Source organism: Lithobates pipiens, unplaced genomic scaffold (genome assembly GCF_037356315.1).
Source record: "Lithobates pipiens isolate NorthernLeopardFrog02 unplaced genomic scaffold, aLitPip1_a1.2 Scaffold_18, whole genome shotgun sequence".
NCBI lineage: Eukaryota > Metazoa > Chordata > Amphibia > Anura > Ranidae > Lithobates > Lithobates pipiens.
In genome coordinates this window covers 78,217,773-78,243,282 of record NW_027507758.1, presented here as the reverse complement: position 1 = coordinate 78,243,282, position 25,510 = coordinate 78,217,773, and the positions used below count along the sequence as shown (strand labels likewise).

General features: G+C 43.7%; 2 protein-coding genes across 2 annotated transcripts in view; both read left to right on the top strand.

Moving 5' to 3' along the window:
• The window catches only part of LOC143987223 (calpain-8-like), a 95,763-nt gene extending 87,979 nt beyond the window's left edge, over positions 1 to 7,784 (top strand). Inside the window, exons 20-21 of the mRNA XM_077485811.1 lie at positions 6,215 to 6,273; positions 7,596 to 7,784. Coding sequence (XP_077341937.1) covers positions 6,215 to 6,273; positions 7,596 to 7,619 — 83 coding nt within the window. The 3' untranslated portion in view covers positions 7,620 to 7,784. The remainder of the gene's footprint in view (positions 1 to 6,214; positions 6,274 to 7,595) is intronic.
• Positions 7,785 to 15,161: 7,377 nt separating this feature from the next.
• Positions 15,162 to 25,510, top strand: part of LOC143987222 (zinc transporter ZIP9-like) — a 92,532-nt gene continuing 82,183 nt past the window's right edge. The window contains exon 1 of the mRNA XM_077485810.1: positions 15,162 to 15,445. Within this exon, the coding sequence (XP_077341936.1) occupies positions 15,350 to 15,445 (96 nt within the window). The 5' untranslated portion in view covers positions 15,162 to 15,349. The remainder of the gene's footprint in view (positions 15,446 to 25,510) is intronic.

Here is a 25,510-nt window from a genome sequence, read left to right as displayed (position 1 = left end):
ATAAAACGACATTGATCTGGAGAGGTACATGCATTCATATATGGATATAAACGTCATGTAGGAGAAAATATATTTTAAAGTGAACTCCTGGCAGATATTAAAGACGCAAATTTTTTTTTTTATATATGCAAGGAACTTTTAAGTCACATGATCACAGCAGTTTTGCAAAATCTATTACATATAGAGTGTGTGTGTGTGTGTGTGTATATGTATATGTATATGTATATGTGTGTGTGTGTATATGTATATATATATATATATATATATATATATATATATATATATGTATATGTATGTATATATATATATATATATATATAATTAGTATATGTTTGCAGGTGGGAAAACTATTATTTGATCCCCTGCAAATTTTGTAAATTTGTCCACTTAAAAGGAAATTATGGGTCTCTTATTTTTATCATAGGTGTATTTTAAATGATAGAGTCAGAATATCAACCAAAATAATTAAGCCTCTAACCGAGCCTCTCTCTGAGATTTGTTGTTTTTTGCTAGAAAAATACTTAGAAACCCCAAACTTTATACATTTTTTTTTTTTTTTTTTATAACATCCTAGAGAATAAAATGGCTGTCGTTTCAATACTTTGTTACACCGTATTTGCACAGCGGTCTAATGCCTTGTACATGCAGTCGGAAATTCAGACGGAAAGGTCCGATCGGATTATATTGTCAGAAAATCCGATCATGTGTGGGCTCTATCGGAGTTTTTCCATTTGAAATTCCGACGGAAAAAATTTGAGAGCAGGATCTCAAATTTTCCGACAAAAAAAATCAGATCGGACTTTTTCCGATCGTTTGTAGAGCATTTCAGTCAGACAAAGTGACACGCATGCTCAGATCAAATTACGAGACCAAAGCTATTGGCTAGTAGCCTAAACGTAGTCCCGTCGTAACGAACGAACATCATCACGTTCCGAACGATTGGATTTTCTGACAACTTTGTCCGACCGTGTGTATGCAACACCTGTTTAGGAATGTCTGACCGTGCGTTAAAAAAAAACAAACAAAAAAAAAATACACTTTTTTTTATTAAGAAAGTTGGCGGATTCGCTGCAAGATCACTTTTATCGGCAGTGGGAGAGGAGCCCCCCCCTCACACCATGAGGTGCGATCGGATCCTTCCTGTGGCTGGGCATGAAGACGAGTGACGTGAAGATGGCCCCCACCCGTCTCCATGACAATGCAGGGCGGAAGCAACATCAAAACTTCACTTCCGCCCATAGCTCTTAAAGGGACTTTTTTTTTTTTTTTTAATATTGCATTTTAGTGTAAATATGAGATCTGAGGTCTTTTTTTCTATTACAAGGGATGTTTACAAAGTGTAAAAATAAAAGGTATAAATAAAAAAAAAATAAGAAAAAAAGAAAAAAAATTAAACGCGCCCCGTCCCGCCGAGCTTACCTGCAGAAACGAACGCATACGTGAATAGCACCCGCATATGAAAACAGTGTTCAAAATACACATATAAGGTATTACAGTGATCAGTAGAGCGAGAACAATAATTCTAGCCCTAGACCATCTCTGTAACGCAAAACATGCAACCTGTAGAATTTTTTAAATGTCGCCTATGGAGATCTTTAAGGGTAAAAATTTGACGCCATTCCACAAGTGGGCGCAATTTTGAAGCGTGACATGTTGGGTATCAATTTACTCGGCATAACATTTATCTTCACAATATAAAAAAAAATTGGGTTAACTTTACTGTTTGTCTTATTTTTTATTTTTTTATTCAAAAGTGTATTTAAAAAAAAAAAGTGCACTTGTAAGACCGCTGCGCAAATACGGTGTGACAGAAAGTATTGCAATGACTGCCATTTTGTTCTCTAGTGTCACGGTCCCTACCGTGTATTTTGGACAGCCAGGTGTAGTCACGCCTCAAGTGGCTCTGGGTGGTATTGAACTCATGACTGCCAGTAGTTGTTCCCGTTACCTTACCTCTGAGCCACACCTCAGTTCTATTCTGCCTGCTTTCCAGCCATGTCTAGTTTTGCATTAGTACTGTGGGCAATTCTGTTTGTACCTTTCACTCTTGGATCAGCTGTGGCAGGTTACCTAATCAGCTAGGGTATAAAACACTGCCTCACTCTGAGGGCTTTGTCAGTTCATTGTCTCTTGTTGCCAAAGGTTCCTGAGTTCCTGAGTTCCTGAGTTCCTGAGTTCCTGAGTTCCTGAGTTCCTGAGTTCCTGAGTTCCTGAGTTCCTGAGTTCCTGAGTTCCTGAGTTCCTGAGTTCCTGAGTTCCTGAGTTCCTGAGTTCCAAGACTGACCCCGGCTACCGACCCTGGCTTGTATATCGTTTATTCTGTCTTCTGGAATCCCTGACTACGGCTTTACCTGGACAATCCTTTGGCAAATTCCTGTCAAGCCCCCGTGCACAGATTCACAGCCCAGGTAGCTTATCTGTTTGTTACTGTGGGCTGTGTTTATTTGCAAGGGTGAGCCTACATCTCTGCAACATGGACTCCAATCTAGGTAAGCCCTTACATAATGAACTGACCAACAGGGAGTCCGCAGAGATGTACAGGATGCTCACCTCCCTTGCTCTACAAATCTCCAGCTTGGGCCAGACCATTGCTGAGCTGCAGCAAGAAGTCCGTTTGTTTAGAGGCACAGTACACCCAACCCTGGAACCTGCATGTCCAGAACCGTTTGTTTTGATGCCTGAGAAGTTTGATGGTAATCGTGCATCCTTCTTTTGTTTTAAGATGGATTGTGAGCTGTTGTTTGCCCTTAAGCCTAGGACCTATGCCACTGACTTTATTAAGATTCGTGCTTCCATCAACCTGCTCACTGGACAATGCAAAACATGGGCTCATCAGCTTTTACAGGAAAGGAGTCCAGTCTTGGATAGCTGGGAGGCATTCATGTTTGCTCTGGATTCTTACATTCGTGTTTCTAAGACCAGAGTTCCCAAGTCTACTCTTTGCTCACGTGGCCTGCGGGAATCCAAGGACAGAAGTACCCGGTACAGATACGACTCCATGCCATCACAGTATGTTCCAAGTCATGAAGCTGAAGTCCTTACCCCACAAAGCCTAGACGCTCCTAAGGTCACACGCACACCTTCCCTGGGAGACGTGGAACCCATGGAGATAGGGGCCATCCGGCTCAAGCTATCCCAAGGTGAAAGAGAGCGGAGGAGAGACTGTGGTCTTTGTTTTTACTGTGGGGGGAGAGGGCATCTTATATCTCTCTGTCCAATTCGCCCACCTCGGTCTAAGGTTCTCCAAGTGGGTACTTCTAGGATCCTTCCTGCTGTCCCTGAATCTCTGCCTGCTATCCAGCTCGAAGTGTCGGTGCCTGTTTCTCCTGTTGAAGTGCCGGTGTCCCCGCTTGAAGTTCCTGTGCCGGTGACCCCGCTTGAAGTTCCTGTGCCGGTGACCCCGCTTGAAGTTCCTGTGCCGGTGACCCCGCTATCTCCTGACTGTACGTATGCCTCAAATGGCACCATAGTCCGTAAGCAGGACCTGAAGACTTTCGAAAGAGCCTTGCGAGCGACGAAAGTCTACCCAACTGGAACTTCTAAAACTAAGAGCCCAAAAGAAATAGGATGTTCCATGCTCTGAGGGCATTCCTAAGGGGAGGGAACTGTCACGGTCCCTACCGTGTATTTTGGACAGCCAGGTGTAGTCACGCCTCAAGTGGCTCTGGGTGGTATTGAACTCATGACTGCCAGTAGTTGTTCCCGTTACCTTACCTCTGAGCCACACCTCAGTTCTATTCTGCCTGCTTTCCAGCCATGTCTAGTTTTGCATTAGTACTGTGGGCAATTCTGTTTGTACCTTTCACTCTTGGATCAGCTGTGGCAGGTTACCTAATCAGCTAGGGTATAAAACACTGCCTCACTCTGAGGGCTTTGTCAGTTCATTGTCTCTTGTTGCCAAAGGTTCCTGAGTTCCAAGACTGACCCCGGCTACCGACCCTGGCTTGTATATCGTTTATTCTGTCTTCTGGAATCCCTGACTACGGCTTTACCTGGACAATCCTTTGGCAAATTCCTGTCAAGCCCCCGTGCACAGATTCACAGCCCAGGTAGCTTATCTGTTTGTTACTGTGGGCTGTGTTTATTTGCAAGGGTGAGCCTACATCTCTGCAACATGGACTCCAATCTAGGTAAGCCCTTACATAATGAACTGACCAACAGGGAGTCCGCAGAGATGTACAGGATGCTCACCTCCCTTGCTCTACAAATCTCCAGCTTGGGCCAGACCATTGCTGAGCTGCAGCAAGAAGTCCGTTTGTTTAGAGGCACAGTACACCCAACCCTGGAACCTGCATGTCCAGAACCGTTTGTTTTGATGCCTGAGAAGTTTGATGGTAATCGTGCATCCTTCTTTTGTTTTAAGATGGATTGTGAGCTGTTGTTTGCCCTTAAGCCTAGGACCTATGCCACTGACTTTATTAAGATTCGTGCTTCCATCAACCTGCTCACTGGACAATGCAAAACATGGGCTCATCAGCTTTTACAGGAAAGGAGTCCAGTCTTGGATAGCTGGGAGGCATTCATGTTTGCTCTGGATTCTTACATTCGTGTTTCTAAGACCAGAGTTCCCAAGTCTACTCTTTGCTCACGTGGCCTGCGGGAATCCAAGGACAGAAGTACCCGGTACAGATACGACTCCATGCCATCACAGTATGTTCCAAGTCATGAAGCTGAAGTCCTTACCCCACAAAGCCTAGACGCTCCTAAGGTCACACGCACACCTTCCCTGGGAGACGTGGAACCCATGGAGATAGGGGCCATCCGGCTCAAGCTATCCCAAGGTGAAAGAGAGCGGAGGAGAGACTGTGGTCTTTGTTTTTACTGTGGGGGGAGAGGGCATCTTATATCTCTCTGTCCAATTCGCCCACCTCGGTCTAAGGTTCTCCAAGTGGGTACTTCTAGGATCCTTCCTGCTGTCCCTGAATCTCTGCCTGCTATCCAGCTCGAAGTGTCGGTGCCTGTTTCTCCTGTTGAAGTGCCGGTGTCCCCGCTTGAAGTTCCTGTGCCGGTGACCCCGCTTGAAGTTCCTGTGCCGGTGACCCCGCTTGAAGTTCCTGTGCCGGTGACCCCGCTATCTCCTGACTGTACGTATGCCTCAAATGGCACCATAGTCCGTAAGCAGGACCTGAAGACTTTCGAAAGAGCCTTGCGAGCGACGAAAGTCTACCCAACTGGAACTTCTAAAACTAAGAGCCCAAAAGAAATAGGATGTTCCATGCTCTGAGGGCATTCCTAAGGGGAGGGAACTGTCACGGTCCCTACCGTGTATTTTGGACAGCCAGGTGTAGTCACGCCTCAAGTGGCTCTGGGTGGTATTGAACTCATGACTGCCAGTAGTTGTTCCCGTTACCTTACCTCTGAGCCACACCTCAGTTCTATTCTGCCTGCTTTCCAGCCATGTCTAGTTTTGCATTAGTACTGTGGGCAATTCTGTTTGTACCTTTCACTCTTGGATCAGCTGTGGCAGGTTACCTAATCAGCTAGGGTATAAAACACTGCCTCACTCTGAGGGCTTTGTCAGTTCATTGTCTCTTGTTGCCAAAGGTTCCTGAGTTCCAAGACTGACCCCGGCTACCGACCCTGGCTTGTATATCGTTTATTCTGTCTTCTGGAATCCCTGACTACGGCTTTACCTGGACAATCCTTTGGCAAATTCCTGTCAAGCCCCCGTGCACAGATTCACAGCCCAGGTAGCTTATCTGTTTGTTACTGTGGGCTGTGTTTATTTGCAAGGGTGAGCCTACATCTCTGCAACATGGACTCCAATCTAGGTAAGCCCTTACATCTAGGGTGTTAGAAAAAAAAATTTATAATGTTTGGGGGTTCTAAGTAATTTTATAGCAAAAAAAAATGTTTTTAACTTGTAAACACCACATCGAAAAAAGAGGGCCGGTCTTAAAGTGGTTAAATACACACGCCATAAAGTGTATCTGTAAACGCATTTTATACTTTTGAATAGAGTACAGACAAATTAAAACCCTTGTCATTATTATTGGCCCATTGGGGTAGATTCCTCAAGACTTCTGTGTCATGGTGACTTCAAAGTGGTTGTGGGAGGAGCATTCCATCTTAAATATGTGCCCCCATTAAAAGATTTCACCTCACCTCCTATGGCAACTAATCAAGTGGTAGCTTTCAAATTCCAATCTTTTGTCTGAATAGTAATTGTAGCAATACAGCATACCAGTAAATTTTTTATTTTTTTGCTCTTTAGAAATGTTTGACATATTGGATGCAGACAAGAAAAGAAGCATCAATTTGTCCTTACCCGAGGTAATTTTCTCCATTTTAAATAATAAAATAATAAATGTACAACTCGTAGGATCTGCAAATGTTGGAGAACATTTAGAAGGAATGTAATAATTAGTTGTAATGCTATTTTTTACTATTTAAATATTTATTATTTTACAGATTAACATGTAAAGCCCAACTGTACCTTTAGCACCCCTTTCACACCACACCGCCCACTGCGTCGGCGGTAAAACGCTGCTATTTTTGCGATTTGCTGCCCATTTCGGGCGCTGGCGGGGCGCTTTTACCCCCCGTAGCGGCCGCGAAATGGTTAAAACCGCCGACAATATGCCGCAATAGCTGTGTTTTGCCAGCGGTATTACAGCGCTGCCCCATTGATTTCAATGGGGAGCAGCGGTGGAGGAGCAGTAAACACACCGCTCCAAAGAAGCTGCTGGCAGGACTTTTTTTCTGATGTCCTGCCAGCGCACCATTGTAGTGTGAAAGCCCTCGGGCTTTCAAACTACATACAATGGTGCAGCTTCTTTAGGGCGGATTGCAGGCGCTATTTCTATTTCTATAGCGCCTGCAAAACGCCCTGGTGTGAAAGGGGTCTTATTGTAGTTAAGCATAGGCCTACAGTTTTTCTTTAGAAAACAATCACGGAGTGAATAGAATTGCACATCCCCTGCCAGCATGCTGCTGAGAAGGACCCTTGCTCTTTGTGTGGAAGCAGTGGTCTTTCTACAGAGGTGCAAGACACCACTTAAAGCGGTTTTATACCCTGCTTGATCATTTTTACCTACAGGTAAGCCTTATTTTAGTAACATGAATATCTCCTAAACCTTCACGGTTTAGGAGATATTCACTCTGCATGCAGCCGCTGACATCAGCGGCATTTGCGCTCTGAAGGTCCGGTGTATCGTGCCGGAACTTCAGAGCTCCTTGCCGAAACGGAGGACTCCCGCGCACATGTCCGGGAGTGCCATCATTGTGGCTCTGGTCACTCACATCGCCGGAGCACACAAACCCAGACGAAACGCACAGGAAACATGTCAGCGGTGACCGGGCACGCTGTGGTGCTTTGTTCTAAGGTAAGTATTCCATAATGTGCTAGTATGCAATGCACATTATGCTATTGTCACTATAATGTGTAGCAGATCTCTCCAATCAGCACGGAACATAAACTTTTATCCAAAGCTAGGAAAAAGTTCTGGCTTTGGATTACCTTTAAAGCGCCACCTGCTGGATGCATGTATATAAAAACAACTTTTGTTATAGTCTGGGCCTATACATACAGTATATACAAAACCTCCATACATTCATTTTACATAACTGTTTTTTTTTTTTTTTTTTTTTTACAGTGGCTCTGTGCTGCACTCATATGAAGAGAATTCCATACACAGAACGGGTGACTGTGCATCATCTTTGAAATGCCTGTTTGCTCAGAGGCAGAACTATCTTTATTAGAAATAATTATAACCCTTATCAGAAATAAAGAAAATGACCAGTGTATTGCATTTCATGTAAAATAAATTTTCTGTATATAAAAAAAAAAAACCTAACATAATAAAAAAAAAAAAAAAAAAAAAAAAAAAAAAATGTATATGTTATGGTTGGTTTGTCTGTGTAAATCTTTTCAGCCATAATACATACCAATTCCCTTCAACCACAGACTTGTGGGCATCCATAGCTATAAGAACATCCCCACTGGTGGTGATAAATTAAATAATTAAAATGCATTATTGATTTAATATGAAAATGTGCCCCTTTAGGTATTGGAATGGAAGGTAAAATGGTTGCTCCTTGATTTCAAGAACAACTTCACATAAATCTGATTTGTCTTTTTCTGTCTGGCGTGTGACAATTATTGATCCACCCATAAACCCCCCACCCCTTGCAATTCCAACACATCTGTAATGCACTGAGCTTGACTGGTGTCATAAATCTGCGATAGACCCCATATCTCTCTATGGAGAATCCAGGTAAGGCTACAAGGTACAGAGAGATACCTTAGCAAGCGCCCTCTGGTGGATCCTCTATAGGGGTATACAGTAAAACCTTAGATTGTGAGCATAATTTGTTTCGCTAACATGCTTGTAAAACAAAGCACTTGTACATCAAAGCAAATTTCCCTATAAGAAATAATTGAAACTCTGATTCGTTCCACAACCATTTATTGTGAATTGCTAAATGGAGGATGTGAATTGCTAAATGCTGTACCTTCATTAAATGTGACCATATTGCTACACTTAGAGGCTCCTCTCTTCTCCTTTATATTCAGTTGTGACGTGACTCTACTTGTATATCAAGACATCGCTTGTATAGCAAGTCAAAATTTATTAAAAAAAAATGTTGCTTGATTTGTAAAATGCTCTCAAACCAAATTACTCTCAAACCAAGGTTTTACTGTATAGAGAACTTTAGACGCAGAACCTCTGATCCAAAAATGACTAATGCCAATCTTCTGCTGCTAAATGGTAATGTGGCCATCCTTCCTTCCCACTGTTTAAGAAAATAACTAAATACATAGAGGAAATACATATACCATATGCCACCTGTTTTACCTGCCAAAGGATTTTGCATCTTTGTCCATCCAGTCCTAGGAATTACACAGTTCTACCACACAGCACAGGCATGTCAGGCAGAGCAAGGAGACCTGAATTTTCTCTGCTTCTCTTCAATCAGAATATACAAAAAACAAATCATTACATATTTTAGCTTACCAGTCTTTAGGTGTGGTGGCTGCATTTGTTTTCTTTTTTAAAGCTTTGATTCCTTTATTTTCACCTGGTGATTTAATCTGTAACACATGCACTGTCAGATCTGCTGTTAGAAACCACTGGGCCCCATACAGCCAACCTGACAGCCCCCCCCCCCCCCCCCCAAAAAAACAGTTTACTATGCTTCAGTTATGAATAAACACAGTAAGTGATCAGTACTGATCATGCATTGGGGGTTATTTACTAAAGAAAAATCTATTTTGCACTGAAAGTGCACTTGGAAGTAAAGTCGCTGTAGATCCGAGGGGGACATGCAAGGAAAATAAAAAAAAAAGCATTTTAGCTTGGACATGACTGGATGATAAAATCAGCAGAGCTTCCACTCATTTCAGATCTACCCCTCAGATTTAGAGCGACTGCACTTTCAAGCGCAGTGCAAAGTGGATTTGCCTTTCGTAAATAACCCCCATTATGTTCATTCATTTAAGAAAGGGGCTGGTAAATGTGACATATTTACCAGACCCTTCCCCCCACTCTTCATCCTGAAGGATCCTATTGCGTGCTTGCAGTTGTCGGTGGGAAGGAGAGAAGACAGCAGAACTGCGGGAGTGGGGACACACGGGGGCCTGGGCAGCAAGGGGACACGTATGGTGCCATGGGGGAGCAATTACTGGAACCGATCCCCTGTTTGGCTCTCTGCAGCAGCTGAAGCCAGCGGGAGGGAGAGAAGAATCCAGCTTTTAGCTGCTGCAGAGAGAGCCATACAGGGGTTCAGTTCCAGTAATTGCATCCCCCCCCCCCGGCCATGTCAATCGGCCTCCCTGACTACATCCGATTCACCTTGCTGCTTTGCCCCCCCCCCCCCCCCCCCGCTGGCCTGGGCCTAGTACTAGAGGACTGGTGATACCCCTTATTTATGGCCCTGCTCGCTGTCTTAGGGGGATAGTGCTCGCTCGCACACGCTACTGTTTTAGGACAACAGAACAGGACTACAAAACACCTCTCCCATAGGTGTGCACAGCCAATTGCATTAGGGTCTGCACCCCAATGCTCAAACATACATGCTGCATGTAAATATATATAGGTCAGTGGGCAATGGACAGTCTTAGTAGGGCAGAGGTTGGTGTCAGTAGAGCAGTGGATGGTGTCAGTAGTTTTTTTTTTTTTTTTTTTATTACTTTTTTCCAATTTTATTTTTTTATTCTTTTTTTACAATATTTTCCTGAGCCCCATTGGGGGGCTTTGGTGAAATACCAGGAGTCTAAACAGACCCCTGATGTCTCACTTTGGAGAAAAAGAAAGGGACTGAGATCAGAGATTCCCCAGTCCCTTTCTCTGCAGCCAAGCAGCAGGAGCAATCTGCACAGCACAGGGTGATTAGGGTGTGCCCAGGCATACCTGGCACACCCTGTGCACATGCTTATGACCTCTCCTCTTCTCCATTACATAGAGGTGAGGGGTAGTGATGGGGGAATCTGGCCAGGTTAGATTCATCAAGGGTTCGGCAAATCTCACTGAAAATGTAGTGAATCTGAACTTAAAGGTAAATTTTCTTAATATCTATAGGGGCAAATCTTATTATGAAATTCTGTAAAAAAACAAAAGGTATCGTAAAGCTTGGCATTGCCATGTACCAACGCAAAAAAAAAAAAGAAAAAATCTTGTTTAATCTTTCTATTTAAAGAGGAGGGCCGGTTATACAAAAAAAAAAAAAAAAAAAAGTCAGCAGCTGCAAACACTGCAGCTGCTGACTTAATAAACACACTCACCTGTCCAGGGTGCCCGCAATGTCGGCCGCCCGAGGCCGACCCGTCCCTCGGCTCTCGGGTCCCGGCGCCGCCATTCCTTGTAAGGGAAACAGGCAGTAGAGTCTTACGGCTTCACTGCCCGTTTCCTACTGCGCATGCGCGAGTCCCGCAGCTACTGCGCATGCGCGAGTCCCGCAGCGCTTTCTGAATGGGACGTGCTGTGTTATGGAACACACAGTTCCCAGAACACAGCGCGACCCATTACCCAGAAGACGCCGCGACGAAGACAGAAGATCTCCGCGGAGGAGGAAGAGGAAGATTAGGAGAAAGTGCCTAGCAACAGGCATTTCTGGTAAGTAAAAAAAATAATTTTTTTCATTTTTTTTTTTTATATTTTTTTGTAATTTTTAATATTTTTTTTGTTTTCAGGGTGGCCCTCCACTTTAAAAATGTAAAATAATAGTCGACAATCCTGGTGTATTATAATGAATTATTGATCACAAAAATAGCAGTTTGCAGGGATGTAAACACATTTCTTTCTTTCTTTCTTTCTTTCTTTATTTATTCAAGGAGGTATTATTGAAAACCACAATACACCCCAATAATGAAGAACAAATATTATGGATCATATTATGATTGTCAACAAGAGTAATGACTGACCTGAATGGGTCAGAGAAGAAATTATTAGAAACAGAAATATGAGAGTAGGTGGTTGAGAAAGTGTGAGAAATGGGGGGAGGGTAAAGTCATCCGGGGGGGGGGGGGGGGCACTGTGTCCCTATGTCAGTGTGTGCAAGAATGGAGATCATTACAATTCCAAGAGGGGGTGGTCAGTATCGTGGAAGGTTATAAGAAACCCATAGTTCCCAAACTCACTGAAATTTGGGCATGTAGCCCTGAAGCCGGGTTGTCAATTTCTCATTAACCTCCCTGGCGGTATGATTATTTTAGATTTCAGGTGCTGAAAGCGGTACAATTATTTTGCATGAAAATTTGGCGTTTTATATTGTAGGCCTGTAATTCTTATAAATAATTCACTTAAATCTGTCCAAACCAGAGTCTAATAGACATCCCGGGTATGATAAAATTGGAACTATGAAATCATAAATTATAATATATATATATAAAATACTATAAATAATTATAACAAATAATAATATAATAATAATAAAAATTATTCAATAATATAATCAAATTAAAAACACTGAAATATGCTGAGTTGCAGAATTGTCGCTGTCATTACTTTTAGTGTTTGATGATGAATTTCCCCACAAATCACTATCGCTCAATTCTGCGAGTGATTCTACTTTATTATCACTATTTTCTAGCTGGTCTATAACCACTTTTCATGTAAAGGGACACTTTTTGGTTGCTATGGACAATCCCCAGTTTCTAGGCATGAAGAACAGTATTTATAATATAAAACTGCATGCAGGACACTGGACAAACCACTAGGGACAAAGGGGATGTGTAATTATTTGATACAGTAATGTATATATTAGGAGCCGCTGAGGGACCCCAGAAGAGCATGTTCGGGGCCACTCTATGCAAAACAAGCTGCACAGTGGAGGTAAGGATGATATGTTTGTTTGTTTGTTTTTTTAAACGATCCTTTACAATCACTTTAAAGTACAATTTCCGAAACTGCCCCTAATCTCTCCCTATGCAGTTTGTCAGCTTTCGCTATAAAAGCTTCCATTTCACTGACATTATGGCTGCTCTGTGCCTTCCCTTTTTTTTGGGGGGGGGACTTAGTCAAAAGCCCTGTTATTGGCCCTCCTAATGCCGGACTTTCCGACTGCAAATGTGCAATCGGAGCTTGTTGTCAGAAATTCCGACCATGTGTAGGCTCCATCCGACAGTTTCCATTGGAATTTCCATTGCACAGCATTTGAGATCTGGTTCTTACATTTTTCCCACAACAAAATCCGTTCTCGTAAATTCTGATCGTGTGTACACAATTCCGACCCACAAAGTGCCACGCATGCTCAGAATAAATTACGAGATGGAAGCGCTAGGTCTGGTAAAACTAGCGTTCCCCATGGAGATAGCACATTCGTCACACTGCAAATTTTGAAATCTTTTAATGCAGCACATTCTCTTCTTCTTTATAATGCTAGAATGAAGTTGTCTGCACCCCCCAGTCCAGGGCCTCCTGTGTCCTCCTCTCCTAGTCCAGGGTTTCCTCTCATGGTCTTTGCCACACCAACCCTTCCCTAATCCAGGGTCTCCTCTGCACTCCCCACACCAGTATCTCTGCTGCACCCTTCCAGTCCAGGGCCTCTGCTGCACCTGCCTCAGCCCAGGGCCTCCTCTGCACCCCTCCCACAGCCCAGGGCCTCATCTGCACCCCCCAGTCCAGGGTCTCTGCTTCACCCACCTCAGTCCAGGACCTCCTCTGCACCCACAACCCCCCCCAGCCCAGAGCCTCCTCTGCATCACCCCCCCAGCCCAGGGCCTCCTCTGCACCCACAACCCCCCCCCCCAGCCCAGGGCCTCCCCTGCACCACTCCCCCAGCCCAGGGCCTCCTCTGCACCCACAACCCCCCCCCTCCAGCCCAGGGCCTCCTCTGCACCACTCCCCCAGCCCAGGGCCTCCTCTGCCCCCCCTAAGTCCAGGGTTTGCTCTACGCTCCCCCCAGGTTAGAGCCTCCTTTGCACCCCCCCCCCCCACTCCAGTCCAGAGCCTCCTCTGCACCACTCTGCCAGCCCGGGGGCCTCTTCCGCAAACACCCCCTATTCCAGGGCCTCCACTGCACCTCTCAGTCCACGGCCTTCTCTGAACTCCCCCCCGCCAGGCCCCCCAATCCTTTGCCATACCAACCCCAAATTCCTAGTCCAGGGCCTTCTGCACACAAGCCCCTCTCCTTTTCCGAATAAATGCCTTCCAGGAAGGCTCTCCCATGCTGAAGCGTTGCTCTGAAATGCCTTTCTATAGCGCTGGTGGACGGAAGTGGAGCAGAGTGATTCCGAGCTAGTGCACTTGTGCCGTCTCCCTCCTAATTGGTTCTCCGGTATTTGGCAAACTATGCAGCTGGCGCTGCCTGTCCATTATACTTGATGTACAGTATAGATACAGGTGAGTAGTGTGTACAGTATATATACACAGGTAAGTATAGATACGGTTGAGTAGTGTGTACAGTATATATACACAGGTAAGTATAGATACAGGTGATTAGTGTGTACAGTATAGATATACGGGTGAGTAGTGTGTACAGTATAGATATACGGGTGAGTAGTGTGTACAGTATAGATATACGGGTGAGTAGTGTGTACAGTATAGATACGGGTGAGTAGTGTGTACAGTATATATACACAGGTAAGTATAGATACGGTTGAGTAGTGTGTACAGTATATATACACAGGTAAGTATAGATACGGGTGATTAGTGTGTACAGTATAGATATACGGGTGAGTAGTGTGTACAGTATAGATATATGGGTGAGTAGTATGTACAGTATAGATACGGGTGAGTCGTGTGTACAGTATAGATATATGGGTGAGTAGTATGTACAGTATAGATATACGGGTGAGTAGTGTGTACAGTATAGATATATGGGTGAATAGTATGGATACAGGTGAGTAGTGTGTACAGTATAGATATACGGGTGAGTAGTGTGTACAGTATAGATATATTGGTGAATAGTATGTACAGTATAGATACGGATGAGTAGTGTGTACAGTATAGATATATGTGTGAGTAGTGTGTACAGTATAGATATAGGGGTGAGTAGTGTGTACAGTATAGACATATAGGTGAGTAGTGTGTACAGTATAGATACAGGTGAGTACTGTGTGCAGTATAGATATACGAGTGAGTAGTGTGTACAGTTTAGACATATAGGTGAGTAGTGTGTACAGTATAGATATATGGGTGAATAGTATGTACAGTATAGATACGGGTGGGTAGTATGTACAGTATAGAAACGGGTGAGTAGTGTGTACAGTATAGATACACGGGTGAGTAGTGTGTACAGTATAGACATATAGGTGAGTAGTGTGTACAGTATAGATACAGGTGAGTAGTGTGTACAGTATATATATGGGCGAGTAGTGTGTACAGTATAGACATATAGGTGAGTAGTGTATACAGTATAGATATATGGGTGAATAGTATGTACAGTATAGATACGGGTGAGTAGTATATACAGTATAGATACGGGTGAGTAGTATGTACAGTATAGATTCGGATGAGTAGTGTGTAAAGTATATATACACAGATAAGTGTAGATACAGGTGAGTAGTGTGTACAGTATAGATATATGGGTGAGTAATATATATATATATATATATATATATATATATATATATATATATATATAGGTGAGTAGTGTGTTGGTGGTATGTAGTAGGTAGGTGTTCCTCCTCCTCAGTCCTCCTGCTCTCACTGTCTGGCTGTTGATGACATTTGATGACAGGTCACAGTCCAGGGCTGGCTGCACTTCCCGCGAGCGTCCTCTAGGTGGCGGTGGTGAGGCGGCGCTCTCCCCATGATCTCACCGTATAGAAGAAGTTGATGGGTCGGTCGGTGAGCGGAGACGTGTGAGGAATGAGAGAGCGGAGCGGTGTCCGGCCTCCCCCCCTCACCCCACGGGACATGAACCCGCACTGAGACCCTCCTCCCCTCCCCCCCATACACTCCCAACCATGGACGGGCTGCTCGTGGTTTTCCTCATCTCCCTGGGAATGTTCCTGGGCTGCTTCCTCCTCGGGCTCATCCCGCTGGCTGTGCGACTGTCCGAGGTGAGGAGACCGGGGGGGGGTCACACTGGTTACATTGTGTCAGTTCTCCCCCGGTGTGCCATGGGGGGGGGGGGCACAGTCATACTGGTTACATTGTTTCAGTCAGGGTGCAGTGTGTGTGCCAGGTGGGGGGTGCACAGGGTCATATTTGTTACATTGTAGAAGTTGGTGTTAACCCCCTGTGTGCTGGGGAGGGTTCCCGGGTCCTATGGGCTCCATGGGGGAATGTGGCTGGAAGGTTGGTACCTTGGAGGGGCCCTTTATGGGTTGGGGGTGTTTATGGCCCATGTATTATATGGTTGCGTGTGCGCGTTGTGTGCATTGTGTTGTCTGTTATGTACCGGCAGATCGTTCAGAACCTTCTCACAATATGTAATGCTTGTAAAGTTTCCCAGTTTTAAAGTATAATTCCAGTCGTGCTCTGGGCAGACTACCCCCCCCCCCCAGAGACTCCCATGGGGCTCATCCTGGCAGAGCCCATTGGTGCGTCCATATATGCGTTTGGACATTAGTTATTGCACATGTATGGGGAGCCCTGCGCATGCATGGATTAGCAGGAAACGGATGCATGCGCGGATGTAGCACAGGCCTCCCTTGGGCACCTCTGCCACATCTGCACACATGCAGGGGGATGGGAGAACGTCTCTCCTAGGTGAGAAAAGCAGAACTGTTGCCTCGCAGCACAATTATTTAAAAAAAAAAAAAAAAATAGTGCATGTGGCTTTTTTTCTTTTTTTGGTGGCACACGTCCATTGGCAAGGTGCGTTGGGATGCTGTGTCTGCATGTTGCGGTAAAGCCTATGTTACCACAATAGCATGGCATAAACGGGTCCTTTTGAAAATAAATGGCCCGTGATCCATTCACAGAATAGGAGTTCTTTGAATGGGAGAGGAGGAGCTGGTGAATGACACAATTGGGTCCATGCAGGGGCGTCTTTAATAATAATTGGACCCTGAGCAACCATTTTCTTGAGTGACAATGCTTGGGAGATTGATTATGGGGTCAGTGGCAGTGCTGGGGGGAGGAGAGTGTGATCAGTGGCAGTTCTGGGGGGGTTTATGGGATCAGTGGCAATTGTGGTGGGGGGATTGAGTTCAATGGCAGTGCTGGGGGGGTTGATGGGGTCAATGGCAGTGCTGGGGGGGTTGATGGGGTCAATGGCAGTGCTGGGGGGGGGGTTGATGAGGTCACTGATAGTGCTTCGGAGGGGGGTTGATGGGATCACCGATTAGTGCTGCGGGGGGGTTGATGGGGTCACTGATTAGTGCTGGGGGGGGGGGGTTGAAGGGATCAGTGGCAGTACTGGGTGGAGATGGGATCAGTCATCAGCTTGGCTCCCACTCCTTGTCTCTCCGGCTCCCTCCCTGTGTCTGCAGTGACACCTAATTCAAAATCACGAGATGGGGTCTGCTAACACAGTGGAGCCCTCATTCAGATCCTCACCCTTCACAGATCATCTGCCTGCAGCTGTGAACTCAATGGGTGGCTGCGGAGAGGTTGGGTAAGCAGGGGCATGCGGCAGTGACTTGAGTGTACTATGTTCAGGCAGGGGGCACCACACAATGGCGGAACACCAGGGCCTGGCTTGCACCCCTGGTAGTCCAGCCACTGGGGTGGGCTCAAGGGGCAGCTGCTTTGGGCCCCACAACACTGACTGGGTCAGGGACAGCTGCCCCTTTTGCCCCATGTTAGACAGCCCTGGCTCCATGTATTAGAGTGGCAGCGGACTGGGGGTATTATATATCCAGCTTAATCCAAGTGCAGATTTCACAAGAATAGACAATGATCCCAGACATATGACGCATATCATTAGCAGTGACTTCTATTCACATTAGTCATGACCAATATCTGTGTGCCCAGAGTTCTGCTTTAAAAGGAGTGCTGCAGTATTTTAAAGTGGAAATAAAAGTAAAATATTGCTGATAGGCAGGATTCTTACTTCCGACACAAGAGACCCTATTTGCCTCTTTTGCCATAACTGCTTTTCTCCACCTGCCAGCATTTGTATGTAGTGAACCAGACATGCACAGCTCAGCATACATTTACATCCCAGCTCTGTGCCATGACAATGTGCCTCTTGTGAGAGACATCATTGTGCCCCAAGCAATCAAGCAGAGCCAAAACCTAGAAGGAAGACCAGGAGAAGACGGAAGCACCCATGACCCAAAGTGCTGGAGGGGTTTGTATGCCAGGTAAGTATACCATAATGTGCTAAAGTCTGAACATACTATCACATTGTGTGGGGGCTTTTAAAAAAAAATAAAAATATGTGGGAAATGTTTGTTTTTAATGTATATACTGTATATGTTTGTAGAAACTAAGATTGCCACACCTTTAAAGCTGCACTCCAGGTATGGTTTGTATTGCAAAGTTACGTTGGTCCTGCTTGAACCACAGTAAGTATGTAGCTGTCCTATCTGTAGGACTGCTGTGAAATCACTGTAGTGATCATCGCTGTCTCGAGCCTCTGCCCTGCATCATAGTGCTCACTGGGCACGGGCACCATTCACAGAACACCTTGTAGTTTTTTTAATGAATGTAAGGTGTTCTTTGAAAGGTCAAGGTGGAGATTGTGATGTCACCATTCCAACTTGTCCAATCAGAGAATGCCTTACATTTGGTAACAAAAATACAAGGCGTTCTGCCCTCAATCTATCCATTATTATATACGTGCTCCAACTATAGAGGCACTCAAAATGTATAGTTAGGACTGCAGATAATACTGGGGTGCCTTGTCATGGTCGCTGTAGCTGACGCATGTATTTGTAAATGTTTGCAAACTAAACCCCTGTTTTTAACAGGAACTTTTAGATGGGACAATTTGGTTTGTTGCAGGCTGGTCGGTAATTTGACCTGGGAATGTTTATTTTTATTTTTTCTATTTTGACATGCATCGCCCTTACATGTGTTTTTTTGCTTTCAAGGCCTGTTATAAGATGGGGCAGTTTGATTGTTCTGTGAACCCCCTGTAGTTGTTATGCAGCAGGTCAGCCACACGGGACCCAGAATACAGCGGCAATCGCTCCACAGTCCCACAGTTATGGCATATGTATACCTACATTGGTTCAAGCTGGACAAATATAACTATGTCATGAAATCCATACCTGGAGTTCTGCTTTAAGAAGTTTTTCAAATAAATCAGTTGCATTCAGATTGGGCTTGACATTTTGAAAGGTGACTGGAGTAAAAGCAGACCGTAGAGGAAACGGGCCCACCCAACCCACATATAGAGCCCCATACACACTTATCAGATTTTCTGCTGATTTTTTTTTTCCTTCAGATTTACCAAAACCATGTAGTGCAAGGGCCTGCCTGATTGCATACAAATGGAAACTCCTAAGGTTTGACCTCATATTATATGGTTTTCATACCATATGGTTATATGGTATCTGAAGGAAAAACTCAGCAGAAAAACTGAGTGTGTATGAGGCTTGAGGCCAGCTGTGAGAACTCTGGCTACAGATTGCAAACAGCAGCTCACTCATCACTTGTACCTGTAGCCTGGAATTGTGGTTTCTACATTAAACAGTCTTTCCATGTTGAAAACTAATAAATGTCTTTGCAGTTCATGAACCTGTAACCGAATGATAAGGATCTTTATTCTGAGTCATGTGACCAGTATTATCAAATCTCATTGGACTCGGATAGAAATATCCGTCTCTATTTTTGAACATACCGATATTTATTTTGAAACGTTATCTTTGTGAATTTAACATTATAGTGTGTGTTTTATATACAACATTATTGTTGGCAGATTCAGTAACTACAAAAAATGTAAACGATCGTATATTTCTTTACACCACCTTGTCACTTTAAACGGGCAAATTCACACTTGTCTGCAGCACAAGCATACTACCAGTGTGTGATGATTATATACAATATAACAGAATGTGATTGTATAGTGTGAAAAAAAAAAAAATTATTCAATGACCTCATCTCCTGTAATGGGTGGAAAATTTTACATCATACAAGATGATAAAACCGGTACTTTTCTAATTAGAAGGACCTTTCACATGAACAAACTTTTCTGTGTTCTCTAATTGTAGGATGACTGAATTGTTTAGGTGATCACATTACATGGATTTGGTTAATCTAAATTAGTGTGTAATGTATATGGCCAGCATGATAATTAGAAGCAAAAATCTTGATTCAAATCTATTTAAAGTGGTTGTAAACTCTTACAAACCACTTTGACCTACAGGTAAGCCTAGATTAAGGCTTACCTGTAGGTCCAAGAAATATCTCCTAAACCTATACGGTTTAGGAGATATTTACCTGAAGACAGCCACCGTGCGCCGTACACAGCGGCGCGCAGGCGCACTGGGTAAGCCGAAGATCGCGGCGACATGCCGCGAGTTTTCGGCTCCCGTGCGCATGCGCGGGAGTGACGTCATCGCTGCTCCGGCGAATCACAGCGCCGGAGCAGCGAGACCCACGGAGACCCACCAAGAAGATGGACACTCGGAACTACAGGGGACAGCGGTGACTTCGCTGGCTCCTGTGTCAGGTAAGTGACACATAATGGACTACTATGCGATACATAGTAGTCCATTATGCTTTACCTTTGCAGGGAATCAAAGAGGAAGTAAACCCATCAGGGTTTACTTCCTCTTTAAAACTGATCTCCAGGTTTTAGTGAAGTCTGTCTAGTTAGTTTGGTCCAAACTCAGCCAAAGAAACTATTTACTAACGATTATTTAGCCTTCAGCATCGGCTACATACAGTATACAGTGCTGCATTCCATAGCATCAATACAAAGCTTCCTCTGATTGGCTGAGGTGGACGGATGATGTCACAATCTTCACCATAGCCAGTCAGAGGAAGCTTTGTATTCATTCATAGAATACAAAGCTTCCTGTGAATGGCTGAGCAGGGCTCGGGCTGACCCCATTTAGTTCTGGAAGAGGGAAAGGAAGTTCCGTCCCACTGCCGGAACACCGCTCTGTATACTGTATATATAGCAGAGGATACATACGGTTTATACAGCGCTTACAGCTGCTGCATTGTTGGTGAAATGGTTCGTTTGGCCCAGCTTGGGCCAAACAAACTACTCAAAGTTCACTAAAACCCAGAGACCAGCTTCAATAGTTCAACTATCAGATACATTATTTAAAAATGTATAAAATAATTAAAAATTGGGAGAGGTAAAAACAAAAGGGCATTTGTTGGGATATAATAGATATAATGGGATTTAGCATTTGTTGGGATATAATAGAGCTACACGATTCTGACTAAAATGAGAATCACGCTTTTTTTTTTTTTTTTAGATTAAAGATCACAATTCTCTCATGATTCTTGCGGCATAACATCATAATTTTCATTCTACAAAAAATTTGGCTAACTTTACTGTTTCTTTTTTATTATTCATTAAAGTTTATTTCTCCCAAAAATATTTAATTTGAAATGACCACTGCGCAAATATTATGTGACATAAAATATTTCAAAAACTGCCAGTTTATTGTCGCAAATTTAATCGAGATTGCAATTATTTTAAAATTTTAATTTTTTTTTTTTATAAAGATTAATCGTGTCACTCTAATAGAGATATATTAAAAGGGACAGGTATTTTGCGGCGGAAAACCACGCACAGAACAGGGTTACCCAGGACCAGTCCAATCAGGATTGTCCTGCACTTTTATTCAACAGGGCAGAACACAATACATATTCTATACCATGGGTCTTCAAACTATGGCCCTCCAGTTGTTCAGGAACTACAATTCCCATCATGCCTAGTCATGTCTGTGAATGTCAGAGTTTTACAATGCCTCATGGGATGTGTAGTTTCGCAACAGCTGGTGTGCCGTAGTTTGAGGATCCCTGTTCTGTACAGTAAAGCCAGCTATAATAAATGTAAATATATTGTATGTGTGTATTTGAGCCGGTTTAGCAGGGGCTGGCCGCATTTCAATCCACGTATGGGCATCCAGTTTGTACACAAGTTCATCTGTTGTGTTCTGACAGCAAGGAAGGCCTAAAAATGAGTTCTCTCTACCAGGTAAGGCGTGCACCTAGGAATGGGGATTTTTTTCCCACCGAAAGCTTTACAAAATGCCTGGTCTCCAGGACCCCCCTCCATATCAGTTATAACACACACACACACACACACACACACACACAGTGCCTTGAAAAAGTATTCACACCCCTTGACATTTTCCACATTTTGTCATGTTACAACCAAAAAGGTAAATGTATTTTATTGGGATTTTATGAGATGGACCAACACAAAGTGCCGTATAATTATGAAGTAGAAGGAAAATTATAAATGGCTTTCAACATTTTTTACAAATAAATATGTGAAAAGTGTGGTGTGTATTTGTATTCAGCCCCCCTGAGTCAATACTTTAGAACCACTTTTTACTGCAATTACAGCTAAAAGTCTTTTTGGGGATGTCTCTACCAGCTTTGCACATCCTAGAGAGTGACATTTTTGCCCATTCTTCTTTGAAAAACAGCTCAAGCTCTGTCAGATTGGATGGAGAGCGTCTGTGAAGAGAAATTTTCAAGTCTTGTCACAGATTCTCAATTGGATTTAGGTCTGGACTTTAAATGGGCCGTTTTAGTACATGAATATGCTTTGATCTAAACCATTCCATTGTAATTCTGGCTGTATGTTTAGGGTTGTTGTGCTGACCCCCCCCCACCCCCTCAAGTCTTTTGCAGACTCTAATGCCACGTACACACAACCGGATTTTCCGACAGACTAGGTCCAAAGGAAAGAATCCGACAGACAATTTGATCGTGTGTGGGCTTCATCAGACCTTTGCTGTCTAAAAATCAGACAGACTTTAGATTTAAAACAGGTTTCAAATGTTTCCGACAGACTCAAGTCCGGTCGAAAAATCCATTCGTCTGTATGCTAGTCCGGATGAAAACTGACGCTACGACAGCTATTGGCTACTGGCTTCCTGAACTTCCTTGTTCTAGTCCGGTTGTACGTCATCACGTTCAAATCCGTCAGACTTTGGTGTGATTGTGTGTGGCCTTTGGTTCAGAAAGTCCGTCAGGAAGACCGTCGAACCTAGTCCGTCAAAGTCCGGTTGTGTGTACGTGGCATAACAGGTTTTCTTCTAAGATTGCCCAGTATTTGGGTCCATCCATCTTCCCATCAACTCTGATCAGCTTCCCTGTCCCTGCTGAAGAAAAGCATATCCACAACATGATGCTGTCCCTGCCATGTTTTACGGTGGAGATGTTCAAGGTGATGTGCAGTGTTAAATTTTCCTTCAACACATAGCGTTTTGCTTTTATGCCAAAAAGTTGAATTTTGCTCTCATCTGACCAGAGAACCTTCTTCCACCTGTTTTGCTGTGTCCCCCACATGGTTTCTCGCAAGGTGCAGCTTATGGCTTTCTTTCAACATTGGCTTTTTTCTTACCACTCTTCCCATAAAGGCCAGATTTGTGGAGTGCACAACTAATAGTTGTCCTGTGGACAGATTCTCCCACCTGAGCTGTGGATCTCTGCAACTCCTCCAGAGTTACCATGGGCCTCTTGGTTGCTTCTCTGATGAATGCTCCCCTTGCCCGGCCTGTCAGTTTAGGTGGCCGGCCATGTCTTGGTGGGTTTGCAGTTGTGCCATACTTTTTCCATTTTTGGATGATGGATTGAACAGTGCGCATTGTGATGTTCAAAGCTTGGGATATCTTTTTTTTTTTAATAACCTAACCCTGCTTTAAACTTCTCCACAACATTCTCCCTGACCTGTCTGGTTTGTTCCTTGGCCTTCATGATGCTGTTTGTTCACTAAGGTTCTCTAACAAACCTCTGAGGGTTTTATAGAATGGCTGTATTCATCCTGAGACTAAAATACAAATGTACACCACACTTTTCAGATATTTATTTGTAAAAAATGTTAAACCATTTATCATTTTCCTTTCATGTCACAATTATGTGCCACTTTGTGTTGGTCTATCACATAAAATCCCAATAAGATATATTTAAGTTTTTGGTTGTAACCTGACAAAATGTGGAACATTTCAAGGGGTATGAATACTTATTCAAGGCCCTGTATGTGTGTTAATGGTAAAAAAAAAAAAATCAAAAAAAAAATCGATCTCTTCTTCATTTATGGTTTTTCCAAACAGACAGGAACACGGGAATAACAATGCAGATACAGCCAACAGAATTACAAATTTCTCTGCTAACATAGGCTAACAGTATAATAGACAATAGAGCAATATTTGGTCTTGCCTGGTATATGCAAAAAAATATCCGATCTACATCCCATCTAAACCTATAAAATGGTACAAAACACGACCAGAAAACGTTGTGGTTTCCCCAATTCCTGGGGCCACCACGTAAAAAAGGTTCAAGAAAGAAGAAATAAATGGAAAAGAGGAATTAAAACAAATAAAAAGTCAAAATTGTTCCAAAACAAAGTTTCAGTCTGGATTATGTTCCAACTGAATATACTCCTAGATTTCCCTTTTAGAGTATTCATATTACCAAAATAGAGAGAAGGCAGACATCGAGGCAGATGTTAATATAGGTGAGCCTTGAGTTGTCTCAACACACAATCCCATAATCCTGTGTTGTCATCATGGATTTGGTGCTGTGCTGACACGGATCACGTGTGATTACTGACACTTCTCTCCTACCCAGATTCCTGCGGGTCTGTGTAGTGCACAGCTAGGCCACCGTCCAGCCCAGAGAACATGCACTCTACTCAAGTCCTCTCCCTCCAGAGGGTAATGGCTGAGGGGAAGCAGGAATAGGAGGTTCTTGGAAACGTATGTCCTGAGAAATTCTGTTCATCGCTCACGTTCAACAGGAAGAAATAGATTTTGCCTATTTCTGGAGTCAAAAACACTAAATTTGGACATGCCTGGGAACTGTACAGATAGCAATGCCTGGCCCATTGGCTGTGGGTGTTTTGAGTTTTCATGAATGGAGAGACTCCAGTTGAAAGGCTTAAAAGGGAAAAATAATGGCCTGTGACCTCCTTCCTTTTTTTAAATTTATTTATTAACTGAATTCCAGGCTAAAAAAGATGATTGCAGTGCAAGGGTTAAATGCTTGTTAGTCTGGGGGGTACAGGATTAAGGAGTAATACCTTATTCCTGGCTTAATCGGGCTTTCTCCATCCATGCAACTGTTCCAGCACTGTCGCCTCCCTAATGCTCTCAGCCATAGTTACATGCTCGCTCCCTCAGCCACAGCTTGTTAAAATCCCTGCAATGTATCTAGATCACCCAGAGGGAAATGTTGATTTGATTTGTTTTGTGTGTGTGTGTGGTTTTTTTTTTTTTCTTTTTTCATAAGCGAAGTTCCTCTTTAACAATTTACATTTTGTTTTTGCACCAGAAACACAATTTTAGGGCTGGTTAATACCGGAACACTGTACAGGAAACCTACATTTTATGCATATTTCCAGCACCGTGTTCAAAATGCACTGGGTGTGCAATCTGCCACGGGTGTCGATATAATCCTAACACCACCGCAAACGCAATGCGAGTGTCATTAGAACAGTGACAGTGTATAATATTGGCACTGATCACTGTATTAGTGTCACTGGTGCTGTCAGTGGTGGTTAGTCCAATTAATTTTAGATTGGCTATCGCAGTCCCATTAAAAGTTGATCACCGCTATTGTTAGTATAAAAAAAAAATAATACAAAATTCTAGTACATATACCAGAGGCCTAACTACAACCTTCAGGGCCTTGGAGCAAGAAACCATGAAGGGGGCCCCCCAACCAGGGAAGCACGCGGGTTGGGGCAGCAGGACATAGGGAGGTGAAGGGAGGAGCATGTGGAGGAACCAATGCCCTCCATTTCCCTTCTGCAGCTGCTGAATGTCTGCAGGAGGGAGAGGAGGTGAGATGGGCATTCAGCAGCAACATGGAGGGATCGGTTCCTCTGCATGCTACCGCCCTCCTATCCAGGTGTACAGGGGGGCCACACAGGCCCCCTGGAGCATGGAGCCGGGTCGCAATAGTGACCTCTGTATGTATGCCTCTAATAACATATACCATAGTTTATAGACACTATAACTTTCACACAAACCAATATACAATTATTGGGATTTTTTTATTTTTTTATGAAAGACATGTAGCGGAATACATTT